At 31.6% G+C, this 25,164-nt stretch overlaps 1 protein-coding gene across 2 annotated transcripts in view; it reads left to right on the forward strand.

Moving 5' to 3' along the window:
* The window catches only part of LOC126890014 (C-type lectin 37Db-like), a 184,530-nt gene extending 161,776 nt beyond the window's left edge, over positions 1–22,754 (forward strand). For both annotated transcript variants that reach the window (XM_050658815.1, XM_050658814.1), the window contains exons 3-4: positions 1,974–2,082; positions 22,374–22,754. In XM_050658815.1, the coding sequence (XP_050514772.1) occupies positions 1,974–2,082; positions 22,374–22,621 (357 nt within the window). In that variant the 3' untranslated portion in view covers positions 22,622–22,754. The remainder of the gene's footprint in view (positions 1–1,973; positions 2,083–22,373) is intronic.
* The last annotated feature ends 2,410 nt before the right edge of the window (positions 22,755–25,164 follow it).

The raw sequence follows: 25,164 nt of genomic DNA on the forward strand, positions 1-25,164 counted from the left end.
TACCATTTATTTTTAATTTATTTATTATAATTAATTCCGTAATTTATTCCGTAATTTCCGTGATTTGTTATAATTTATTTTTATATAGTATTCAATACTGAAACATATGATTTGAGTATTCTGCTATAAATGCATTGTTACCAACTTTCGCTTGCATATAAGTTTTTCCCCTTTCCTCTGAGAGGCATACCCCGCAACGAAGGTGTAGAACGTCGTTAAGTAACATGAATCATTTTTCACCTTATTTTTCTAATAATGTGTTATTAAAAAGGCATAACTTTGATTATTAATTTTGTATCGCCTCTCATTTAGTCTACCAAAAGTTATCAGAATTTAATGACAAAGTCAAAGCAGTTTTCACTCGGGGTTTTGACTATGCTAATATTTTTATTTATCATAATAAATTGTACTTAGATATGGTCGTTTTCATGAGAATTTTTCAGTGCGTCACAAATGATAGAAAAAATGGTAAGTCCGTGATAATACACATTTATAGCATTTATTCTAACATGACAATTTAGTTAAATCTGGCAGTTGTCACATTTTATTTGCAAATTGGCATAAAAACAAATCAATTGTGTTTATTGCATTTATAAAATGGTATTTTAAGTGGTGGAGTGAGGGTACTTTAAAATTATAAATATAAACCTCCATTTTGTATTTGAATTCCTTACGATTCCTTACGTAAATATTTCCGATTGGGATTTAGTAAAAATAAGTAAAACCGTTGATTGAATACACGAATTCGGTTATTCAATCAACGGTAAAACTGAAAAATACTTGTTCATATTTCTCAAAAATCTATCAAATGACACCAAACACGACCCTCCCCCACAGAGGTGTGGTGAGGGGTTACTTTAAAGTCATAAATAGTCCCCCATTTTATATTTGGATTCCTTACAATTCCTTACGTAACGGTTTCCGATTTGGATTCCGTAAAAATAAGTAACTTTTATTCGAGATATTTTTTCGAATTATGGATAGATGGCGGTATGGTAAAAAACAATTTTTAAAAATGGAAAATTAAATTAAAAACATGGAAAATCCCCACTAAAATGGAAAGCTTAACTTTTTACTTTTTACTTAATTTTCACAACCCAATAGGTCCCCATGATGCTTTAGTCTCTTAAATCATTTTATCATTAGTTTATAAACGTTATTGTCTTTAAAAATATATAAACATTTTCAATTTCGTTGCAACCCGAAAACGCAGCTGTACCATATTCTGGTTCAATAGGAGAGCGCAGGAAGAGTCTATACCGGTTTCGGGGCTTTTTGCCCCATCATCAGTAGGCCCTTATCCTCTTCTCTCCGACCAAACCAGATAACTCGACGAGTGCCGTCTCGGATTGCAACGCACGAAAAGTCACGGTCGGTTTCAATCGTCGGTCGGTCACGGTCGGTCATTGTCAGTTTCTTAACTACTAGATTGAGAACTTAGTTTGTTTTAGCAGATGTTGCTACGATATCCGTAAAATTTCGTTCGTTGCAATCCGAGACGGCACTCGTCGAGTTATCTGGTTTGGTCGGAGAGAAAAGGATATGGGACTACTGATGATGGGGCAAAAAGTCCCGAAACCGGTATAGACTCTTCCTGCACTCTCCGATTGAACCAGAATATGGTACTGCTGCGTTTTCGGGTCGAAATTGAAAATATTTATACATTTTTAATTTATTTACTCTTTTTGGAGTACTTAGGAAATCTTATTGTTGGAACTTTACCAAGCTGAGCAGATGGGACGTGAATTATTTAAAATTCTCTCATCTTACTGTTCGTCTCGGCACCCGTATGGCTTATAATTTTTGAAAGCCGCGGAGGTATCTGTCGGTTTCTGTACTACTAGATTGAGAACTTAGTTTGTTATTGTCTTTATTGAAATATATACTGAGGTATAATGCATATATGCTGAGGAATGTTGATAATAATATATGCATTGTACTATTTATTAAACTAATTTCATTTTTATTTGCAGGCTAACTATTATAGAGCAACACAGTATTGTCGATTTCATGGGATGCATTTAGCCAGTATCACTTCCCAGGAGGAAAATGACAAACTAGAAAAACATATTAAAGACTCCGGTAAGTAATATAAAAAACGTAAAAATATTACGAACTTATATGTAAATATGGTGTCTAGAGTAATGTTTGCCTTCTGGGAATGTAATCTACAGTGGCGTGCTGGCCATATAAATGAATCGGTGCAATCACCGAGAGGCCGCGGCCTCTTGAGGCCGGTCAAATAGGTTTTTTCACAAAAAATTTTAGATGTAACAAAAAAAATATTTAATTTCTAATTGAATGTTAATTTTGCTAATAATATACTCACGGACAAAAATATTTCATATGCATGTGAAATGAAATTTTTGGTGCTACTATCTTTAGCCCCCCAGTATCATAGGAATAGTATTCCTTTTCCGAATGCGATTTTTTTAAGTGTCATATAAATGCTATAATCGGATTTAAATCTGATCTGGGCTATATGCTGGCCAATATAATTTTTAAATTGAATCTCACAACCAGTATGTCATATCCAATGTGGCTTGCAAATGGCAAGATATGATCTAATAAAATGTTTCCAATGTACATGTCAGTTGGCATTTGCCTAATCACCTCCACGTGTTCGGTATGTCCTTTCAACGCTCCGTAGCACTATTCGCCACCACCAAACCTAACGCTCTGTATGAGATTACAACTGGCATACTGTTCACCAACTCTTCTGTAGACGAAGTTTTGTCAATCTTGCTTCCATATAATGAACGGTATGCCAGATGTAACCTCATACAAAGCGTTAATTTTGATGGTGGCGGCATAGTGCTATGGAGTGGTATTTCGTGGAAAGGATATACTACCGAACTTGTGGAGGTGATTGGGTGAATGACAGCCGATATGTACATTAAAAACATTTTAGAAAATCATGTTTTGCCATTTGCCAGCTATATCGGATATGCCAGAAATTCGTGTTAATGAACCATAACGGAGGTCTTTATGTCGGTAGAAGAGTGAATACTTACCTTGGTGAGATTCAATTTAAAAATTACGTTGGCCACCATATAGCCCAGCTCAAATTTAAATCCGATTATACCATTTATATAATACATTAAAACATCGCATTCGGAAAAGAAATCTGATTTCTGTGACACTGGGGGCAGCACCAAAAATTTCATTCCACACGTTAATTTCAAAATATTTTTGTCCGTGGGTGTATTATTAAAACACCATTTAATTTTTTTTTAATTGTAAAATACAGTTTAATTAAGTAAATGAATGAGACTATATACGTAAATAGATTGCTACACATTTATTTTCATACATACAATTATGGTTTTCCAATTTCCTTCAAACTCTGTAGAATAAAAAATGGAAACACGTCTTGCACATTTTTGACGGAATTATTGGAAGTATCGAAAAACGCTTTTATCAAGACAAATCGTTTTATGATGATTTCTGCCTTACTGCATACAATATTGTCATATATGTCATTTATTATTTGTAAGATTGCTTATTATTAAGGCTATGGGTACATAATTCGCAAATATTTTACGTGTATCCCTACTTTTTCTGTCTTTACACGGCAAATTACGTGTAGTAAAATTCACACTGGTATTGATATGTAAACATTACTAGAATGTCATTCTACTTGAAAATGTCATCATTCATTTAAAGAGATGGGTTTTGAATGTTCTTGGATAACTGTTATTTTTATAATTGGAAATTATTAATTCAGTTAATAAATGTGATAATTTTTTCACTAATTATGTATTCAGTGATTGTAATAATTTATTTGTACAACAAAGACTAATACTCAATCGAGAAAAGAAGAAAAGTGTTAAAGTGATTTTTTAATAATATATTGTTATGGAACGCTTACAATTTTGAACATCTTTAACAACAAAATACTTGGATCACAGAATATATTATCCTGATGTATTCTCTGCTTGGATCTTCCACAAATAATACACAATAATAGTACATTATATACCGCGGGACTGAAGTAGTACATTTAATCCTGAAGGTAAAGTTTATGGCCCGACCGCAGGGAGGGCCATAATTTACCTGAAGGATTAAATGTACTTCAGTCGCAAGGTATATACGATACTTTTCGTACTTCCGGTATGATTTTATTAATTATTTCAATAATTTCAATCAGTTTTTTCTCTCTTCAACTCATTTAATAAACTGTCTTTAAAATAAGTTACCATAGTAACATTGCGTTGTGACAGTTATAATTTAGAAACATTGTCATTACTAGTGTCATTGTAAAGAAACATTGTTATTGATAATTATTGGTATCATGAGTGAAGAAGGTGTATCTGATATTGATAAAAGAGCAGCCGAAGTAGGTGAAGAATTGTTACCACCGAAATCTAGAAAACTATACGAGCAGCAGTACGATGCTTTTAAAAAGTGGTGCCGCTTAAAAAATGTGAGACAACCTACTGAAAATGCGCTGTTAGTCTACTTCGATGATAAATCAAAAGCGGTTTGTGCCTCAACTCTCTGGGCACATTACTCAATGCTGAAATCGGTTATTAACATTAGAGAAGATATTGATATAAGTAAATTTCCAAAATTATTAGCTTTTTTGAAGAGAAGAAATGAGGGATTTAAGCCAAAGAAGTCAAGAATTCTCACGTCTGAGCAGGTAGATCAGTTCTTACGGGAGGCTCCGGATGATAAATATTTAATGCTTAAGGTAAATTTGGAAATTTGTTTATATTCAGAAATTTTAAGAAATCAATTTTTTTGTAGGTTGCACTTATTTTGGGCGTTGCGGGAGCTTGTCGTGGAAAAGAGTTGGTTGATTTAGAAATCGACGATGTGAGAGATTTGGGCGATTCCTTCCTAATTGCGATTAGAAACACCAAAAATAAAATTGACCGAAATTTTGTGATCAAAAATTCAGAAAACAGTGCCATCAGTTTTGTGGCGATATTTCGGAAATATGTGGCATTGCGAAAGACAGGGACAACTCATTCAAAATTTTTTGTTCAATACATCAACAAAGAATGTACTACGCGAGTAGTAGGAAAAAACATGTTTGGTACAATTCCACGGCAAATAGCAGCTTTCTTGAAATTAGAAAATGCGACGTCTTATACGGGACATTGTTTTAGACGCACATCTGCGTCTTTGTTAGCTGATTCGGGAGCAACAATAGACGTGCTGAAGAGACATGGAGGATGGAAATCCTCCAACGTGGCCGAGGGATATATTGAATCGTCTATTAAAAATAAACAAAAAATTTCAGATAAAATATTTGGTCAAGTCGCCGATTCGTCCACTATAGTTATGCCACAGTCCTCATTCTCGCTTCCTGTTTCCGCAGGATCTTCGAAACAAACACCAGTTCAATATGAAAAGGACCTATCTGTTACTCGTCAGTTACCTGCTGCATTAACCCAGGAAAGACTGGTCAATATGACGAACTGTCACAATATTAATTTGAATATTAACGTTAATTACCATTCTAATTAATTATATTTTTCAATAAAATATCCCTTAAATTCGTTTGTTTGTGATTTAATCGTTCCGGGAGTTTCGTCAATATTTAATCCCGGAGGGATTAAATGTGACACTTTAGTACCTGTCACAAGGGAGTGAAGTTGTCACTTTAGGCCCGGAAGTACGAAAATAACTTTTTATTAAGTTCACGTCTTAAATCAATTATTTATCAAATACACTATATTTCAATAATATTTAATCAATAACTCAACATATTCCCGATGCAATGTCAAATATTTAAAATTGTCACTGATTGTCAGTGTCTGACTGACAATATATGCTGACAATATTATATTCGGCTGAGTGCGTTGTAAGACAAAGATAGATTTGGAAAATATTACCACGGCATTGTGTTTATTTTTTTCGAATCCTGAAAAAACCAATAAATATTTTTGAAATATTTAAACGCAGAATAAAAGACTAAATTATTACCGAGGGCCGAAAGTCCCTTAGAATAAATAAAAAGTTTATTTTTAATAATATATTTGAAATTAAAAATCACACTAAATTTTCTCTTAGTTTTTCACCCCTGTAACTTATTAAAATAAACATTATAGAAGTTCTCAGGGACTTTCGGCCATCGCTAATAACGTGATCTTTCATTCTGCGTTTAAATTTTTCAAAAATACTTATTAGTTTTCTCAGGATTCGAAAAAAATTAATCCCCATTTGAATAGCTTTGCAGCCGAGAATACGTACCGATCCTCTTAAATAAAAAAATATAGCAAATTAAAAAACTGTTGAATTCAAAGTTTTATGTTTTATTTAAAAATAATTTATATTTTTGTTTTTTTGATTTTATAACTAACGAATGAAGCATCCTGATAATAGAAGGTAAAATGAGGATGGGAGGCCGCTTTTCTATAAAATCACCGGGCCGCTTAAAAAGTTCCAGCACGCCACTGGTAATCTACCTCCTATATAGAAAAGATAATTCAAAATCAACAAATTTTTATTTATTGGTCTATTGTTACTTATTCCCAAGTTACAGAGTGACAAGGTATCGTTAAAAGAGATAGGTACATTAAAAACAAATTCTTAAGTGTTACTGACGTGTTCTGCTTCATTAAAAAAATTACAAAGTTCTAACATCTCATTGAGTCTTTGTTAATACCTATTAGTCTAGTCCAGCGATACTCAACCTGCGGCCCGCGGGCCGCATGCGGCCCTTTAGCGTTTCTTATGTGGCCCGAAGGATAACTAAAAGGCCCTGTAATAGATCAAATTATTTGTTAACTTCCACGTGTTTTTCGAATTATTTGATAGTGTGTTTGAGGCGTGTTTGTGAGTGAGACAGACAATTCAATGACTTTAATTTTGAAATTATATTGAAATTTTGAAGAACTCTGATTAAAAAGCAGGCGTTATTAACTTTTAATAATAAATTATTAAAGTTAGTGAACAAATACTTATTTTAAAAATTACAATACTTATTTATTATATTGCAACGACTCATTTAGCAATCACAAGAAAAGTTCAGGTCTGGATTAACAAAAAAAAAAATAAAATAATTGTGACTTTGAAAACAACACCTGTATATTGAAATTTTCAAAATTCGTTAGCACATTTGAAAAGGGCACAAAAACTAAATTTAATTGCTCGCTTCAATTTTTGGCTCAGACAATTTAATGACAATAATTTTGAAAGTATATCGAAAATTTTTGTTTTGAAAGTTCGAGTATGGAGTTCTTAAAAATTCTGACATGATTTCAAAATTAAAGTCAATAAATTTTCTGCACAAAACATAGAAGCATCATCATCATTTGGCTCTACAACTCTATGTGAGTCTTGGCCGCGTTTACTATTTCCCTTCAATGTTGTCGGTCCTGAGCAGCTATTTCCCATTGCTGTACTCCCATTTTGCGTAGATCGCTGGCTACTGCGTCCTTCCATCTCTTTCTTGGGCGGCCAACTGACCTTTTTCCATCGGGCCTTTCCCAGAATGTGGCGTTTAGAAGTCTTTCGTCACTTGATCTTAGTACGTGACCCGCCCATCGTATTCTGTTTGATTTAATGTAGCGTACTATGTTTTCATCTCCGTATATTTATAACATAGAAGCGAACCATTAAAATTAGTTTTTTTGTGCTCTTTTCAAATGTGCAAACTGGCTTTGAAAATTTCAATACACAGGATGTTGTTTCAAGGTCACAATGAATTTATAATTATGTTTAATCCGGGCCTGGATTTTTCTTGTGATTAGTAGTTGGGTGGTTTGGATTCTAAATGCGACATATGTGTACCAAATATCAAAAAAATATACAAGGCTGTTCTAAAGTTATGCGTCCAGAAAAAATGGTCAAAATCGGTAAAACACCCTTTAACTCGGTTATAAAAATCGGTGGGGCAATAAATTCAGTATGTCTACAACCGCCTCATTTACCTCTATTCACCATTTAAGTATTTCCGTTTTCCAACGAAACACACTGTATACTACTTCACGTTGATTGCGGCCCGCAAGCTGTTGCAATTCCCTACTGTGTGGCCCAGAAAAGAATAAGGTTGAGTATCGCTGGTCTAGTCGCAACATAGGGGGTTCCGTGAGAAATTCTAGCTCGCTGTGATTTGATGGTGGTATTATTACTCCAGGCTGTGGGTGAAAAATAGGTCGATTTCAGGATATAATTCAGGAATTTTTGAAACCTATCAGGTGTTGTAAAGGACGATGCCAGGAATAACTTATACTAAAATGTGACCAAAAATATTGTGAGCTTTTTTTATTGCGATTTTCATTTGTTAAATTTGCAATTTTTAAAGATTTTTAATTTTGCAGCTTAGGATATTGATTCTACAGAAAAACTTTTTAATAGAAAGTTGTAGTAAATTAAAAAACCTACAATTTGAGCTATGGTAAGTTTAATTTCGGTAATTGGTTATTGCAAAACAGCCTGCGAAAGGTCCAAAATGGCCGTTTTTTACAATTGCGTTATTTATTGTACAAATGATTTTTTTTTATTTTTTAAAGCTTTAAAATGAAAAACTTTCAATTCCAAACATAAAAAAATGTAAGGCCGGATTAACGAATTTGTTGCTTAGATATTATAAATTGTTTATCCCAAGAGGTCAAATGTCGAAGGCTATAACTTTTTGAAAAAAAAATCGTAGAGAGTTGATGAAACATCCAATCTCCTTCTAAAGAGCTATATTTTCATATTCTGATGTAAATAAATGCGTAAAACATTTTTAAACCTCTAATTTTTGGGTTATAAAATAAGGGGGCAAATTTCGTTATAAACATTTAGAGCTGAAGCGGCCCTGTACATCCTATGAGTTTTTAACTTACAGATTATTGTTGCTGAAGACGAAATAAAGATTTAAAAAAAAATAAAAAATTCTACGACCAACTGAAGCCGAGCTAAATGTTGGGTTTGAAAATAAGGGGGCAAATTTCGTTATAAACATTTAGAGCTGAAGCGGCCCTGTACATCCTATGAGTTTCTAACTTACATATTATTGTTTCTGAAGACGAAACGAAGATTTATAAAAAAATAAAAATTTTCTACAACCAACTGAAGCCGAGATAATTGTTTCTTTTTTCTTAAATCGTACTGCCTTTATTTAGAAATTATTTTACAGTCATTGACTAAAGAAAGACTTATATTATCTTAAAATAAAAATTATTATAAAATATAGTTACATTTAATTATTAAAAATTATTTTTAAAATCGGTGCTTTTGTGAGCGGCCGAATTTTGCAAATCGCCCGGCTCGCTTCAAATCCGCGCGTTCGGAAAATTTTTACGTAACTTGTATTAAGGCTATGGGTACATAATTCGCAAATATTTTACGTGTATCCCTACTTTTTCTGTCTTTACACGGCAAATTACGTGTAGTAAAATTCACACTGGTATGGATATGTAAACATTACTAGAATGTCATTCTACTTGAAAATGTCATAATTAATTTAAAGAGATGGGTTTCGAATGTTCTTGGATAACTGTTATTTTTATAATTGCAAATTATTAATTCAGTTAATAAATGTGATAATTTGTTCACTAACTATGTATTCATTGTTTGTAATAATTTTATTGTACAACAAAGACTAATACTCAATCGAGAAAAGAGGAAAAGTGTTAAAGTGATTTTTAATACCTAATATATTGTTATGGAACGCTTACAATTTTGAACATCTTTAACAACAAAATACTTGGATCACAGAATATATTATCCTGATGTATTCTCTGCTTGGATCTTCCACAAATAATACACAATAAATAACTTTTTATTAAGTTCACGTCTTAAATCAATTATTTATCAAATACACAATAGGGCTTTTCATCGATTGTCATTTGTTTCGAGCTTCTGTCATGTGTCACATAATATTAATATAGCTACGTCATACGTCTTTGGTTTGTATCATTTGTATATACCAATAACGTATGACGTAGATATATTAATATTATGTGACACATGACAAAAGCTCGAAACAAATGACTGTGAATGAAAAGCCCTATATCAATAATATATAATCAATAACTCAACATATTCCCGATGCAATGTCAAATATTTAAAATTGTCACTGATTGTCAGTGTCTGACTGATAATATGCTGACAATATTATATTCGGCTGAGTGCGTTGTAAGATAAAGATAGATTTGGAAAATATTGCCACGGCATTGTGTTCATTTTTTTCGAATCCTGAAAAAACCAATAAATATTTTTGAAAATTTTAAACGCAGAATGAAAGACTAAATTATTACCGAGGGCCGAAAGTCCCTTAGAATAAATAAAAAGTTTATTTTGAATGATATATTTGAAATTAAAAATCACACTAAATTTTCTCTTAGTTTTTCACCCCTGTAACTTATTAAAATAAACATTGTAGAAGTTCTCAGGGACTTTCGGCCCTCGCTAATAATGTAATCTTTCCTTCTGCGTTTAAATTTTTCAAAAATACTTATTAGTTTTCTCAGGATTCGAAAAAATGAATCCCCATTTGAATAGCATTGCAGCCGACAATACGTACCGATCCTCTTAAATTTTGACCGAAAACAATTTAATAATATTACCATTATAATATACAGTCTATTTACTAGTCCTGTCGACAGGGGGGGTACAACGGCCTCCTTTATTCAGATGGACTTACCCAAGTTTTTTTCATGTATTTTGACCCGTAGAATACATAGATTTTGGGTAACAGTTGATCAGGATGTCGATAAGATTGTTATTGACCAAGAACTTGAGGAATTACATAACAGAGGTTTGTCACAAAACAAAACATTTTTTTGTATTTTTTGGGTCATTCTAAGTAAAAAATGTTCTAACAAGTTTTCCCGTAGGATGCTCAGTTTTCGAGATAAACGCGGTTGAACTTTCAAAAAATCGAAAAATGCAATTTTTAAACCCGAATAACTTTTGATTAAAAAATAAAATAGCAATTCTGCTTAGCGCCTTTGAAAGTTCAAGTCAAATTATATCGGTTTCGATTATTTGCATTGCTAAAAATTTATTGTGTTATTGTTAAACAAAGCTACAAACACCTAGTGCGTGAGTGATGTTTTCTATGATTTCTCATTTAAAATCTAACGAGTAGGTAGAATAGGTACTAGTGCAATCGAGGCTATTTCTACGTAGCATGCGTTAAAATGCATGTAAAGGCACGGGAAACACTATGTGTTTATAGCTTTGTTAAACAATAAAAAAATAAATTTTTAGCAATGCAAATAATTAAAACCGATATAATTTGACTTAAACTTTCAAATGCGGTAAGCAGACTGGCTATTTTATTTTTTAATCAAAAGTTATACGGGTTCAAAAATTGCAATTTTTCGATTTTTTGAAAGTTCAACCGCGGTTATCTCGAAAACTAGCCATCCTACGAAAAAAATTGTAGAAACATGTTTTGCTTAGAATGACCCAAAAATACCAAAAAATGTTTTGTTTTGCAAGAGATCGCGGTTATGTAATTCCTCAAGTTCTTGGTCAATAACAATCTTATCGACATCCGGATCAACTGTTACCCAAAAAATTCGTATTCTACGGGTCCAAATACATGAAAAAAACTTGGGTAAGTCCATCTGAATAAAGGAGGCCGTTGTACCCCCCCTGGCGACAGGACTATACCACTGTTTGTTGATACATATATATGAAATATGAAAAATGATACATATATATGAAATATATAACTATATTGTTAATTTTTTCATTGTTATATAAATATAATAATAATAATAATAATAATGTTACTTCTTATTATACAATATAAAACTTTTTCTTCTTGTAGTGACTATCCGTTTTGGATGTTGGCGACCATCATGGCAATCTGTACTTGCACACTAAATCGGTACTGCTGCTCTAAAAAGATTTGTAGTTGTTGTGTTGAACGACGTACGTAAATTTTCTAGCAAGGTAATCCTTCGACTTCCTGGTTCTCAGTTTCCAAATGGGGTTTGCCAAATTGCCATGATGGTCGCCAACATCCAAAACGGATAGTCACTACAAGAAGAAAAAGTTGTATATTGTATAATAAGAAGTACCATTATTATTATTATATTTATATAACAATGAAAAAATTAAAAATATAGTTATATATTTCATATATATGTATCATTTTTGTAATATTATTTCTTCAGAAATGAGATTTCACATATAAAATTTTATCAAGAAAAACAAATACAGTGGTAAATAGACTGTATATTATAATGGTAATATTATTAAATTGTTTTCGGTCAAAATTTAATACAAGTTACGTAAAAATTTTCCGAGCGCGCGGATTTGAAGCGATCCAGGCGATTTGCATAATCCGGCCGCTCGCAAAAGCACCGATTTTAAAAATAATTTTTAATAATTAAATGTAACTATATTTTATAATAATTTTTATTTTAAGATAACATAAGTCTTTCTTTAATCAATGACTGTAAAATAATTTCTTAATTGTTGTAAATAAAGGCACTACGATTTAAGAAAAAAGAAACAATTATCTCGGCTTCAGTTGGTTGTAGAAAATTTTTATTTTTTTTTTGTAAATCTTTGTTTCGTCTTCAGCAACAATAATCTGTAAGTTAGAAACTCATAGGACGTACAGGGCCGCTTCAGCTCTAAATGTTTATAACGAAATTTGCCCCCTTATTTTCAAACCCAACATTTAGCTCTGCTTCAGTTGGTCGTAGACATTTTTTATTTTTTTATAAATCTTCGTTTCGTCTTCAGCAACAATAATCTGTAAGTTAAAAACCCATAGGATGTACAGAGCCGCTTTAGCTCTAAATGTTTATAACGAAATTTGTCCCCTTATTTTCAAACCCAAAAAGTAGAGGTTTAAAAATGTTTTCCGCATTTATTTACATCAGAATATGAAAATATAGCTCTTTAGAAGGAGATTGGATGTTCCACCAACTCTCTACGATTTTTTTTTCAAAAAGTTATAGCCTTCGACATTTGACTTCTTAGGATAAACAATTTATAATATCTAAGCAACAAATTCGTTAATCAGGCCTTACAATTTTTTTTATGTTTGGAATTGAAAGATCTTCATTTCAAAGCTTTAAAAAATAAAAAAAATTATTTGTACAATAAATACCGCAATTGTAAAAAACGGCCATTTTGGACCTTTCGCAGGCTGTTTTGCAATAACCAATAAACGAAATTAAACTTACTATAGCTCAAATTGTAGGTTTTTTAATTTTCTACAACTTTCTATTAAAAAGTTTTTCTCTAGAATCAATATCCTAAGCTGCAAAATTAAAAATCTTTAAAAATTGCAAATTTAACAAATGAAAATCACAATAAAAAAAAAGTTCACAATATTTTTGGTCACATTTTAGTAGAAGTTATTCCTGGCATCGTCCTTTACAACACCTGGTAGGTTTCAAAAATACTGAATTTTTTGGGTCGCTGAATCCAATGGAAGTGGTCTGAAAGCCCAAATATGGTGCGTTTAATTGTTATTAACAAATTATGGTAAAATTAGGTATTTTTCAGGTTATTAGAAGCCCTGTAAATAAATTGATAGTGTTAAGGTCTTCTCTGGTGTATTTTTAGTCGCTGAAGCGATTGCGACTAGTTGCGATTACTAAAAATATGTTCTTATTTTGTTAATGACAAAATAATTGTTTATTCACCGAAAAGCTCGAAATAATGCGCTATCTACAGCAAGTTTGTAGTCTTTTTCATAGTATTTTTATACGCTAAATCGATTGCCACTAGTCGTGATAGCTTAAACCACGTTCCTACTTTGTTATTAATAAATTATCGCAAAAATAACGGCTTATAGTACGTTTACTCACGGTTTTTGCTCTAAATAAAAAAAAACACTTGGATTGACATGAAATTTGGCATTACGTAGCTAATATGTCAAACAAAACAAGTGATATTTTGCTGATGTGTTCTTTTACCCTGGGGGTGAGTTTTCACCCCTTTTCGGGGGTGAAAAAAGAAACCTTTAAAATAAGTCCGGAATTGGATAAACTAGTTAATTCTAAGCAACTTTTGTTCTATACAGTTTTATCACTTAGGGCCGGTTGTTCGAACGCTAATCAAGAAGTTGACTATAATTAAGTCCCCTTAACAACCATCAAATAACAACACCCCTCATTCGTACGTCAATCAGTTGGTTGTAATCAATTATGTTAATTATCATTAGAAAATTAACATAATTGATTGATTAATTAATTATTAACTATTAATTAAAATAACAATTATTAACATAATTGATTAATAAATCTCATAATTGTAATCAATTATGTTTTCAGCATCCCAAACAAAGTTGACATTGACAGTTGGTGACAGTAATTAAATATTTGATAATGATCAGTTGACTCCATTTTTGATTAGCGTTCGAACAACCGGCCCTTAGTCAATACTTTTCGAGTTATTTGCGAGCGAATATGTTCATTTTTCAACAAAAACCCACATTTTTAGACGGTTTCTCGCAAATAACTCAAAAAGTAAGTAGGTATTTTTTCAAAAAAATTTTCTTAGCAAAAATATCGACTCTAAAAAAGTGAAAAAAATGGTGTATGTGTGAGGTCCGTAGATCCAGTAGAAGCGCAGTTGTAGCTAATGAACAACAGGTTCATATTCGTCAAATTCCAAATCGAATATTTCAACATTAAATAACCAAAAAATTAAGCACTTTTTAAGGAAAACTCATTATAACTTTTTTAAAACTTTTAAAAAAAACTTTATTCTTGTTTTCTGAAAAAATATCTAGTATCAAAAATAAGCAAGTTACGCTCAAAATAAAGTTAGTCCCTTTTTTGGTAAAAAAACGGGAAAATCACCCCCTAATTAGCATCTCAAATGAAATTAATCGTTACCGCTTCACAAGTTGCTTTACTTATGTTGTGTTTATATGATCTGTAAGTTTCATCAGTTCGAAAGTGCTTATACAATCACCAAAAACGTGTTTTTTTTTTGTTGAAAAATGAACATATTCACTCGCAAATAACTCGAAAAGTATTAACTTAGTGAAAAAACTGTATAGAACAAAAGTTGCTTAGAATCAATCAGTTTATTCACTTCCGGGCTCATTTTAAAGGTTTCTTTTTTCACCCTCGAAAAGGGGTGAAAGTCACCCCCAGGGTAAAAGCACACATCGGCACAATATCACTTGTTTTGTTTGACATGTTAACTACGTGTATGAAAAATTTCATGTTAATCCAAGTGGTTTTTTAAATTTCAGAGCAAAAGCCGTTACTAAACGTACTCTAAACCGTTATTTTTGCAATGATTTATTAATAACAAAGTCGGAACGTGGTTTAAGCTATCACGACTAGTAGCAATCGATTTAGCGTATAAAAATACTATGAAAAAGACTACAAACTTGTTGTAGATAGTGCATTATTTCAAGCTCTTTGGCGAATAAACAATTATTTTGTTATTTAAAAAATAAGAACATATTTTGAGTAATCGCAACTAGTCGCATTCGATTCAGCGACCAAACATACACCAGAGAAGACCTTAACACTATCAATTTATTTACAGGGCTTCTAATAATTTCTGAAAAACACCTAATTTTACCATAATTTGTTAATAACAGTTAAACGCACCATATTTATGCTTCCAGACCACTTCCATTGGATTCAGCGACCCAAAAAACCTATAATACCACCATCAAATCACGGAAGCTAGAATTTTCCACGGGACCCCCTATGTTGCGACTAGACTACAGTGGAGTAAACTTGCCTGAGGTTGGATCAATTACAAACAAGCATTATGGCGCGGTAAATTTAAATTACTCCTCCTGGTTTAAAAACAGACCATAAGTGTAGGGAAATTGCTGGATAAGTATTCAAAACAAGGACCATTTTGGTCTAAGGCCTTTACAAATTGTTTTATGAGCCTTAATTAAATAATGCAACGGAGGTAACATTATTTTATCTCGTTCGACCATTGCTTCATTAATTACGTTAGCTTGTCCTTGAAATAAAGCATATCTAGGAGTCCAATTTGTTCTACTACAGCTTTGGTCCTTAGCCCTGCTATCCCACAAACAAAAGAAACAAGGATATTTTGTATAGCCACATTGTTGTCCTAAAAGGAAGTTCACCATCTTGAAATTAACACAGAGCACCCACTGATGTAGGTTTTATATTCTTCCTTCATTTTTGTAGAATGCCTCATTGGTATACTTCCATATTTGTTTCCATTATGTAGAAGAACACACTTTAAACTTTGTTTGAAATTGTTGGTAAACAAACGCCAGTGATCTGAAACAATTAGGTAATTTCAAGTTATGGCATTTCCAATAAGTACAATTTCATTACCCGACAACGGCAGTTCTCGCCAGTGGCGCACAATACCCCTACATGCGACACTATACATATATACACGAACTTTTCGATTTTCTAAATGTGACTGAACTGAAAATTGGGCCAAATCCCGTCTTAAAGATTAGGAAAAGACTCGTTCATACATATGTCAACTCTCCATTTTGGTCCAAGGGTGTGGATTTTACGGCCCTTCCCATTTAGGGTCTGTTTTTCGTTCTCGTCCCCAAAACTCCCAAAAAATTTTAAAAATCAAGTCCGACGTTTGCGGCTTCTGATAGTACTGATCATTACCTTTCCAAAGCATGTCTAATTTTAAAAATCGGTTATACCATTCAAAAGTTACCGAGCTCAGAAGAATGACTCAATTTTTATTTAAAAAGGGGGAAATGTTTGTGGATGTGTGTGGAAAAGTTACACCGATCTATACATTTTTTTCTGTTTCAAGAGGGGGTGAGGGCCGATTCAGAACCGGTGTAGTTTGTGACTTTTGACCACCCATAAGCCAGCTATATGGCATATTTTTGGGCGTATATATCTTAGGTTCAAGGAGAAACAGGAAAACCGCAAATACACCAAATCAATAGCGTTGAGTTAGGCTTTCAAATGGTGCTTAAGCGGTCAATATCATACCTACACACGGCACAGTATAGCCGAAAAACTGAAAAATTAAACTTTGAAAATTTTGGTTTTTCAACAATTATTCAAAATTTCAACCTACGAATTGCGCCAATAACTGAGCGTTTGTAGGAGGACTCTAAGCGCGTCTAACGGTGTATACCTCATATCTGGGAAAATTCGAATTTTTAAGTTACAGGCTTCATAAGTATGATCAAATCTATTTCTTATGCGAAAAACGGTTTTTCAAGCTCAATAATTCCTGTAATACCTTCAGTTATCATACTTGACCTTAGATGCATCAGATACTATTTGTCAATATGTTTCAAACGCATGTTTAATGATCAAAATCGGTTAAGCCGTTCATAAGTTATCGAGCTAAAAAATAAAAATCCATTTAGCCATTATCGCCGAAATGGTTTATGTAGTTGTAATGGTTACGACGCTAAGTTTGATCGGACAATCCGAGCTTATTTTCCGACCATAATAATTATTAGAATGGCTGGAATGTGAACTCGGATTGTCTTATCACAAGTCTGGTGTCGTATGGTTCAAGTGGAAATCGGTGGGACTGTGCATTTTATCAATGAAATAAGATATGTCTCAGACACTCCAGAAGCCGATAACGATAAAATGTTTTAATTATCGCATTAATCATTGTAAATGAGTCGACGGATATTAGTACAGTGAAAATAATAAGACGAGAAGTGGACGATAATTATTATAAAGAATAAATTTTAAAGTTTTTTCTACTTTAATGACAAAAAAGCAAGCTCATTAGCAGAAACCAATTCAAAATTATTTTGCACATCATATGTGAAACATTATTTGGTTGAAAAGTCTCATTTTTGTTGGCACAAAAATATATTAATTTGTCTGGACTAAATTACGGTTCTGTTTATCTTGTTACTATCAACATTAACACAGTGTTGCCAAACTGAATTTTGTTATTTTGGGTGTAAATTTTTTCCACGGATCTCAGAGGGTACAATACCTAACTACTAGATTATTTGGGAGAGAATGCGATAAAGGCGACCATGTATAACGCTTAAGTGTAATCAAGAAATATTACATTCAACTTCATACATTTAATTTATAAAATCTTTGAAAAACTAGTGATACAAGAATAAACAACCGCTAAACGTCGTAAAAATGAGTGGCGCATAGAATATTCCAGCTACAAAAGAGCTGATATGAATATTACGTGGCGCGAAAATGTATTTCCATTTTGATGGAAAATAAAATTCTAGTTTTATTTTGAAAGATTTTTCCATAATATTTGCTAAATTTGAAGAGTAACTCTGATACAGTTTGCATTTTGAAGCTCTTTGGTGGCGCGTTTTACTTCAAATTAGCAAATATTATGGAAACATCTTTTAAAATAAAACTAGAATTTTATTTTCCATCAAAATGAAAATACATTTTCGCGCCACGTAATATTCATATCAGCTCTTTTATAGCTGGAATATTGTTACACCAGGAAAATAAGGCAAAAATATACCATGTTCGGGACACTTGAGCAGCTAGGTTGAAAATGGGTTTTTTGGGTACTATACAGGGTGAGGCAAATAAAGGGCCTATTAGAAATATCTCGAGAACTAAAGGCAACAGAATCATGAAAATTTGAATAAAGGAGTTTTGAAGAATGATCTATTAAATGAAAATATTTTCATCTCTTTGCAACTTCCGGTTACACCGGAAGTTGCTTATAACTTCGTTTTTTTAAATGGGACACCCTGTATATTTTTACATTTTTGGATTCTCTTTGATGTCTTCTTTCTTAAAATATCAGGTTTTGTAATATTATATAGGGTATTTTAAAAGATAATTATGTTTTTTTATTAATTTCGTAACAAAATTAACACCCTGTAGAATTGTAGTAGTTTGACATCTAAAACTCTACTTACGTTCAAATGATTTTTAATATACTCTACAATTGTTAAGAATCATTAGTACAGCTAAATTTTTAATTTTAGTATACAGGGTTGGTCGAAACTCGGAATGAGTATTTTCTGAGTTTTCTTAAATGGAACACCCTGTATTTTAGTATTGTAATGAAATGATATTTTATGGTACTTTTTTATTTCTTGAGCATTCCCTATACCTAACTGCTTTCATTTGTGCTTAATTGTTAATCGCACCAACAATCTTAACTAAGTAGGTATTTTGATAGCTAAACCATTATTGGTAATTTTAAGGACCAGTCTGGATTAATATGTATTTATTTCTGAAAAATTATTTGGGATTGAGTATTTTCACGGCCAACCTAATAAAAGTTTACGTATTTTTTGTTGCAATTAATGTTTAGCTTGAATCACCAATAACTCACAAATTAAAGCAGTTAGGTATAGGGAATGCTTAAGAAATAAAAAAGTACTATAAAATATCATTTCACTACAATGCAAAAATACAGGGTGTTCTATTTAAGAAAACTCAGAAAATACTCATTCCGAGTTTCGACCAACCCTGTATACTAAAATTAAAAATTGAGCTATACTAATGATTCTTAACAATAGTAGAGTATATTAAAAATTATTTGAACGTAAGTAGAGTTTTAGATGTCAAACTGCTACAATTCTACAGGGTGTGAATTTTGCTACGAAATTAATAAAGAAACGTAATTATCTTTTAAAATACCCTGTATAATATTACAAAACCTCATATTTTAAGAAAGAAGACATCGAAGAGAATCCAAAAATGTAAAAATATACAGGGTGTCCTATTGAAAAAAACGAAATTATAAGCAACTTCCGGTATAACCGGAAGTTGAAAAGAGATGAAAATATTTTCATTTAATAGATCATCATTCAAAACCCCTTTATTCCAATTTTCATGATTCTGTTGCCTTTAGTTCTCGAGATATTTCTAATAGGCCAGTTATCTGCCTCACCCTATATACCTATACCATTATAAATACAAAACTGCCCGTCACAGTTTGGACGAGAAATTTAGTTATTAACAAATAAGGGTCAAAATGGGAGTTCTTTCGTTTAAATCGCTACAGGTAAAAACAGGGTGTTTAAATATCTTATTTATAATATTTTTCTTTTAGTAGATGAGCCAAGGTTTAAAATAGCGCTTTTTGAATTTTGGTCCGATCATTTGTTGCTTCGGATATTGCAAAATAAAACTAAAATTTCGAAAATAAAAAATTTGCTGTAACTTTTGCGAAAATGAATTTAAGACTTTCATATTGCATGAAAAGTTGAGTCAAACAGTCCGCACAATGCACAAAAAAATTTAAGACGATTCGTCAATTAGTTTAAATTTTATTCAATTTGTTTATCGCAAAGAGCTTTTTTTCGCAATGTTATTGTTCAGAAAATAATATTGATATAGCAATTCTGTGAAAACAATATGAAAGAACAATAGTCATATTTTCAACGTATTTAAAAAAATTATCAAAAAGTCATTTTTATCACTCAGAAAATATATTACTAAAATAGTCATTTTTGGCTTATAAACAATTTGAATAACTTTGTTAATATTGACTGTAGGCTAAAACTACGCTGGAATTTGAAAAACTGGTATTTTTATACGAATTTTCAAAGAAAAACTTTTCGCCTAGGTTAATTACGGTCAAAGTTAGCCACTTTTTTTTATTTAATTGACGGCTACTTTGTTTATAATAATTAAGCAACCTAACTTGAGCTATTTTGAAGTTGAAGATATATAGTTTATATGTAAAAGTTTGGGTAAACTCTGAACCTCAACAGAGTGGTTAATAAAGTTTTAAAAGTGGCTCCGAACGGAATTAATTCGTGGTCGGTGGAGGGGAATTAATAAAATCCGTGCACTCAAAAAATGAAATTGATTCTGCAAACAGATGCTAAGATTAATATCGCCGGAGCTTGTTGATGGATTTTGATTATAATTTTTTTAATTTGTATGTACTCGTAGTCTTATAGAGTACGTTATGTACACACATCCCCACCTAACATTACAAAATGTTAGGGGGAACTCCCCTTATCACTCAGGGATATGAAAAATAGATTACGACCGATTCTAAGACCTACCGAATATACATATACAATTTCATAAAAATCGGTAAAGCGGTCTCGGAGGAGTATGGAAACTAACACTGTGACAGGAGAATTTTATATATGTAAATATATAGATGGCTATTAACAAATAGGGGTTGGTGATAAAAGAGTGAAAATTAAGAGTTGAATGTATTTTTTAATTCTACATCATATAAAATTAAGGTAAATAATTTTATCCAAAAAAATAAAAAAAAATGTCAGGGGGGCAGCCCCCTTATAACTTATGGGTACAAAAAATAGGTTAAAACCTCTTCTCTATCCTATAGGATATACGTGTAAAATTTCATAAAAATCGGCCAAGCCGTTTCGGAGTAGTATGGTAACTAACACTGTAACAGGAGAATTTGATGTATATAGAAGTAACTGCGAATTAAATAATAAAAGTGGCTAACTTTGAGCCTAATTAACCTAGGCAAAAAGTTTTTTCTGAAAATTCGTGTAAAAATAGCAGCTTTTGAAATCCTAAAGTAGATTTACTCTATAGTCAATATTAACAAACCTATTCAAATTATTTATAAGCCAAAAATGACTATTTTGCTAAACTTTTTTCGGAGTGATAAAAACGACTTTTTAATGATTTTTTTCAACACTTTGAAAATATAACTATTTTTCTTGCATGTGGTTTCCACAGAATTGTTATATCATTATTATTTTCTGAACAATAACATTGCGAAAAAAAAGCTCTTTGCGATAAACAAATTGAATAAAATTTAAACTAATTGACGAATCGTCTTAAAATTTTTTGTGCATTATATGGAATGTTTGACTCAACTTTTCGTGCAATATGATCGTCTTATCGTCTTATCGTCTATATGATCGTCTTATCGTCTTAAGGCCATTTTTGCAAAAGTTATAGCACATTTTTTATTTTTGAAATTTTAGTCTTATATTGCAATTTCCGAAGCAAAAAATGATCGGACCAAAATTCAAAAAGTGCCATTTTAAACCTTGGCTGATCTGCTAGAATACGAATACTCTAAATAATATAATATAATATAATTACCCTATTTGTACCTGTAGCGATTTAAACGAAAAAACTGCGATTTTTGACCCTTATTTGTTAATAACTAAATTTCTCGTCCAAACTGTGACGGTCATTTTTGTATTTATAATGTATTAGGTAAATAGTACCCAAAAAATCCATTTGCAACCTGGCTGCTCAAGTGTCCCGACAAAAACCTTATTTCTCTGGCGTTTACTCATTTTTACGGCGTTAGGCGGTTTTTTATTCTTGTTATATCATTACAGTGCATTTTTGTTAGAATTTAAGATTTTAGATAAATATCTTGCAATTATAATACTAGAATATACACAGAAATATTAGATTATTAAAGATTAAAGATAAAGTATTTGATGAGTATGTTATCTCTCGAAATCTAGAGCTGAAACAAAAATACTTTGTATTTTTGGAATCAAGACAAAAATTTTTTTGTAGGGTTGTGTTATCTAATCTAGTTATTTAATTTTTTTGATATTTTAAATAATACTTAACTTTTTTAAGGTTTCGGCCATGAACACTTCTGGACTTCCGGAACTGATTTAGCAGAAGAAGGAAAGTTTTTCTGGATGTCAACGGGTCGACCCATTACGTTTACCAATTGGAATGCAGGAGAACCAAATAACTTCGAATATGAAAATGGAGAACAGGAAAACTGTCTAGAATTATGGAACAGAGATGGAAAAGGACTTAAATGGAACGACTCGCCTTGTTCATTTGAAACATATTTCGTTTGTGAAGTACAGCCGTGAAGAATTAAAAAAAAAATAGGTTAGACTTATTTGCATTAACTTGTTTTATATTTATAATGTTATGTTAATTAGGTATAAGATTTTGTAAACTTTACCAAAAATATTTTTTTAAATAAACTTTGTTAAAAATTAACATGTTTTATAATTATTTTTCACTTTATTAAGGTACAGAAAATTTTTGTTTTTTGTTGTATGTATACAGTCACTGAATTTGATGATTTTTCTTTTCTTTTATACATCGTTCACTAGGTCTAAATTTTTTCCTCTGGAGACTGTCTTTCTTCTCATTATTGATATGATTAGGCTCTATAACCAGTGCCAGATGGCTTAGCTTTGTATTTGTGCTATATCAGGATTATCCGACATGAACGATCTACATCAGTGATACTCAACCTGCGGCTCGCGGGCCGCATGTGGCCCTCTAGTGTTTTTTATGCGGTCCGAAGGCTAACTAAAGGGTCCTGTGACCAATTTATTTGTCAAATTTCACGTGTATTCTCTAATTATTTGATAGTGTACCGATGTGTTTGAGGCGTGTTTGTGCATGAGGCAGACAATTTAATGATTTTAATTTTAAATTATATTGAAATTTTTAAGAACTCTGATTAAAAAACAAGGTATTATTAACTTTTAATAATAAATTATTATAATTAATGAACAAATACTCATTTTAAAAATAATCAACACTTATTTACTATATTTTAACGACCCATTTAGTAATCACAAGAAATATTCAGGTCCGGATTAACAAAAAAAAATTAAAATAATAATTGTGTTCTTGAAACAACCAGGGCTGCTTTATCCATTAGGCAATATAGGCAGTTGCCTAGGGCGGCACATTATGAGAGGGCGGCAAAAATACTGTACAAACAATATTTGTATATAAAAATTATGAATCTAGGTTCTGTCATTAAAGAGTATCTCTTTCAAATTACTTTATCGCAAGGAAGCCAAAAAATTGTGCCCAAATAAAACATATAAAGAAATAGGAAAGATAAATTCAATTTGACGAGGGTGCCGAAGATGAACTAAACTTTTCAGCAACATGTGATGAAAATCCACACATTCTATGTTATAATCGACATTCTGATAAGAGACCTGAATAGACGTCTGGAATCTTATCGACTTATTTAGCAACGTTTTCGTGTTATTAACAAATTTGCCAAAACTAAGCAATGGAGAAATTATTAAAGAATCTGAAAATCTGATACAAAATAAAGACGGCCAAGATACATCATTCATACATGAATTCATTCACTTAAAGGGGCATTTGGATACCACAATAAAATCACCAATTGACATATCTTAATATTTAAAGAAGAGTTAGTGCAGTCACTGAAGGTGGATATGAGCTATTACCTCCGATTTCGTTGAACCTCCATCTATTTGCATGAAAATTGGTGAATGGTTAGAGGATATCTCAAGGAACAAAGGTGACATGGTGTCAACTTGCGCTTTTACCCTGGGGGTGGATGCCACCCCTTCTCGGGACTGAAAACTATTTTATTAGAAATATCCCCTGAAAATTAGAAATTTTATTAGAAATAATTCGATAGAGGGACAAATTCTAAGCAAAATTTGTTACATAAAGTCATTAAAATAAATCAATACTTTTTGAGTTATTAAAGATCAAAGATTGTAATTTTTCGTGAGAAAAATGCATGTTTTTTACCGATTTTTCATAAATAACTGAAAAACTATAAGATTTTACAAAAAAGTTATTATCACCAAAATTAAAGCTAATAGAAAACGAAATAAACTCCGCACTGGAAAAACCTTCTAATATTAACTAAAAGTGAGTTATCGGTAACTGAAGGTATATTTTTTCGGCGAGTATCATTTCCAAATCTAAGTATTCAGCTTAAATAACGGAAAAATAATGCATTTTATAACATAACCTTATTAAACATTTGTCAAAGTACTTAGAAATATCTATCAAATATTTTTTTTAATATTTTTCAAAATTTATCTTTTAGAATTTTTTCCAAAAAAGTTATTGTTTTTGTTTTAAATAACTCCTCTAATTTTTACGATGTCAGGTTTGCCTAAAAAACATTTGAAAGTTAATTTTAATTGCTATTAAACCACGTTGAATTTAATCTTTTAAACCCCTTACTTCTTTAAAAATAAAAGGTTAAATGGCCCCAGTTACATGGTTCTCACAGCAAAATTTAAAATTTAAACGTTTCTATCTCGGTTATTTTTTATCTTACAGGATATATAACTTTCTACGTATATTGAGTATTTTTGGAGTTAAGTATTATCAAAAGAAAATGAAAATTACGATAATTTTAAAAATTCTGATATTTTTAAATACCATCTATCTTCAAAAATATGCATTCTAAACCGGTCAAAATTGTTGAAAGTATTACTTATGCTAATATAAAGAAATTCTTTTAAGGATTACTATAAATTTTGATTTTTGTGGAAATGGCGTATGTTATATTTTTCACTTTTTCCTAAAAACTTCTAAAGGGTTCTCTTATTTTCATCATAACTTGCTTAATTGTGATGCTATTAACTTCTACTGGAGCTCATTTGAT

The sequence above is a fragment of the Diabrotica virgifera genome, chromosome 8 (genome assembly GCF_917563875.1).
Source record: "Diabrotica virgifera virgifera chromosome 8, PGI_DIABVI_V3a".
NCBI classification, from domain to species: Eukaryota; Metazoa; Arthropoda; class Insecta; order Coleoptera; family Chrysomelidae; genus Diabrotica; species Diabrotica virgifera.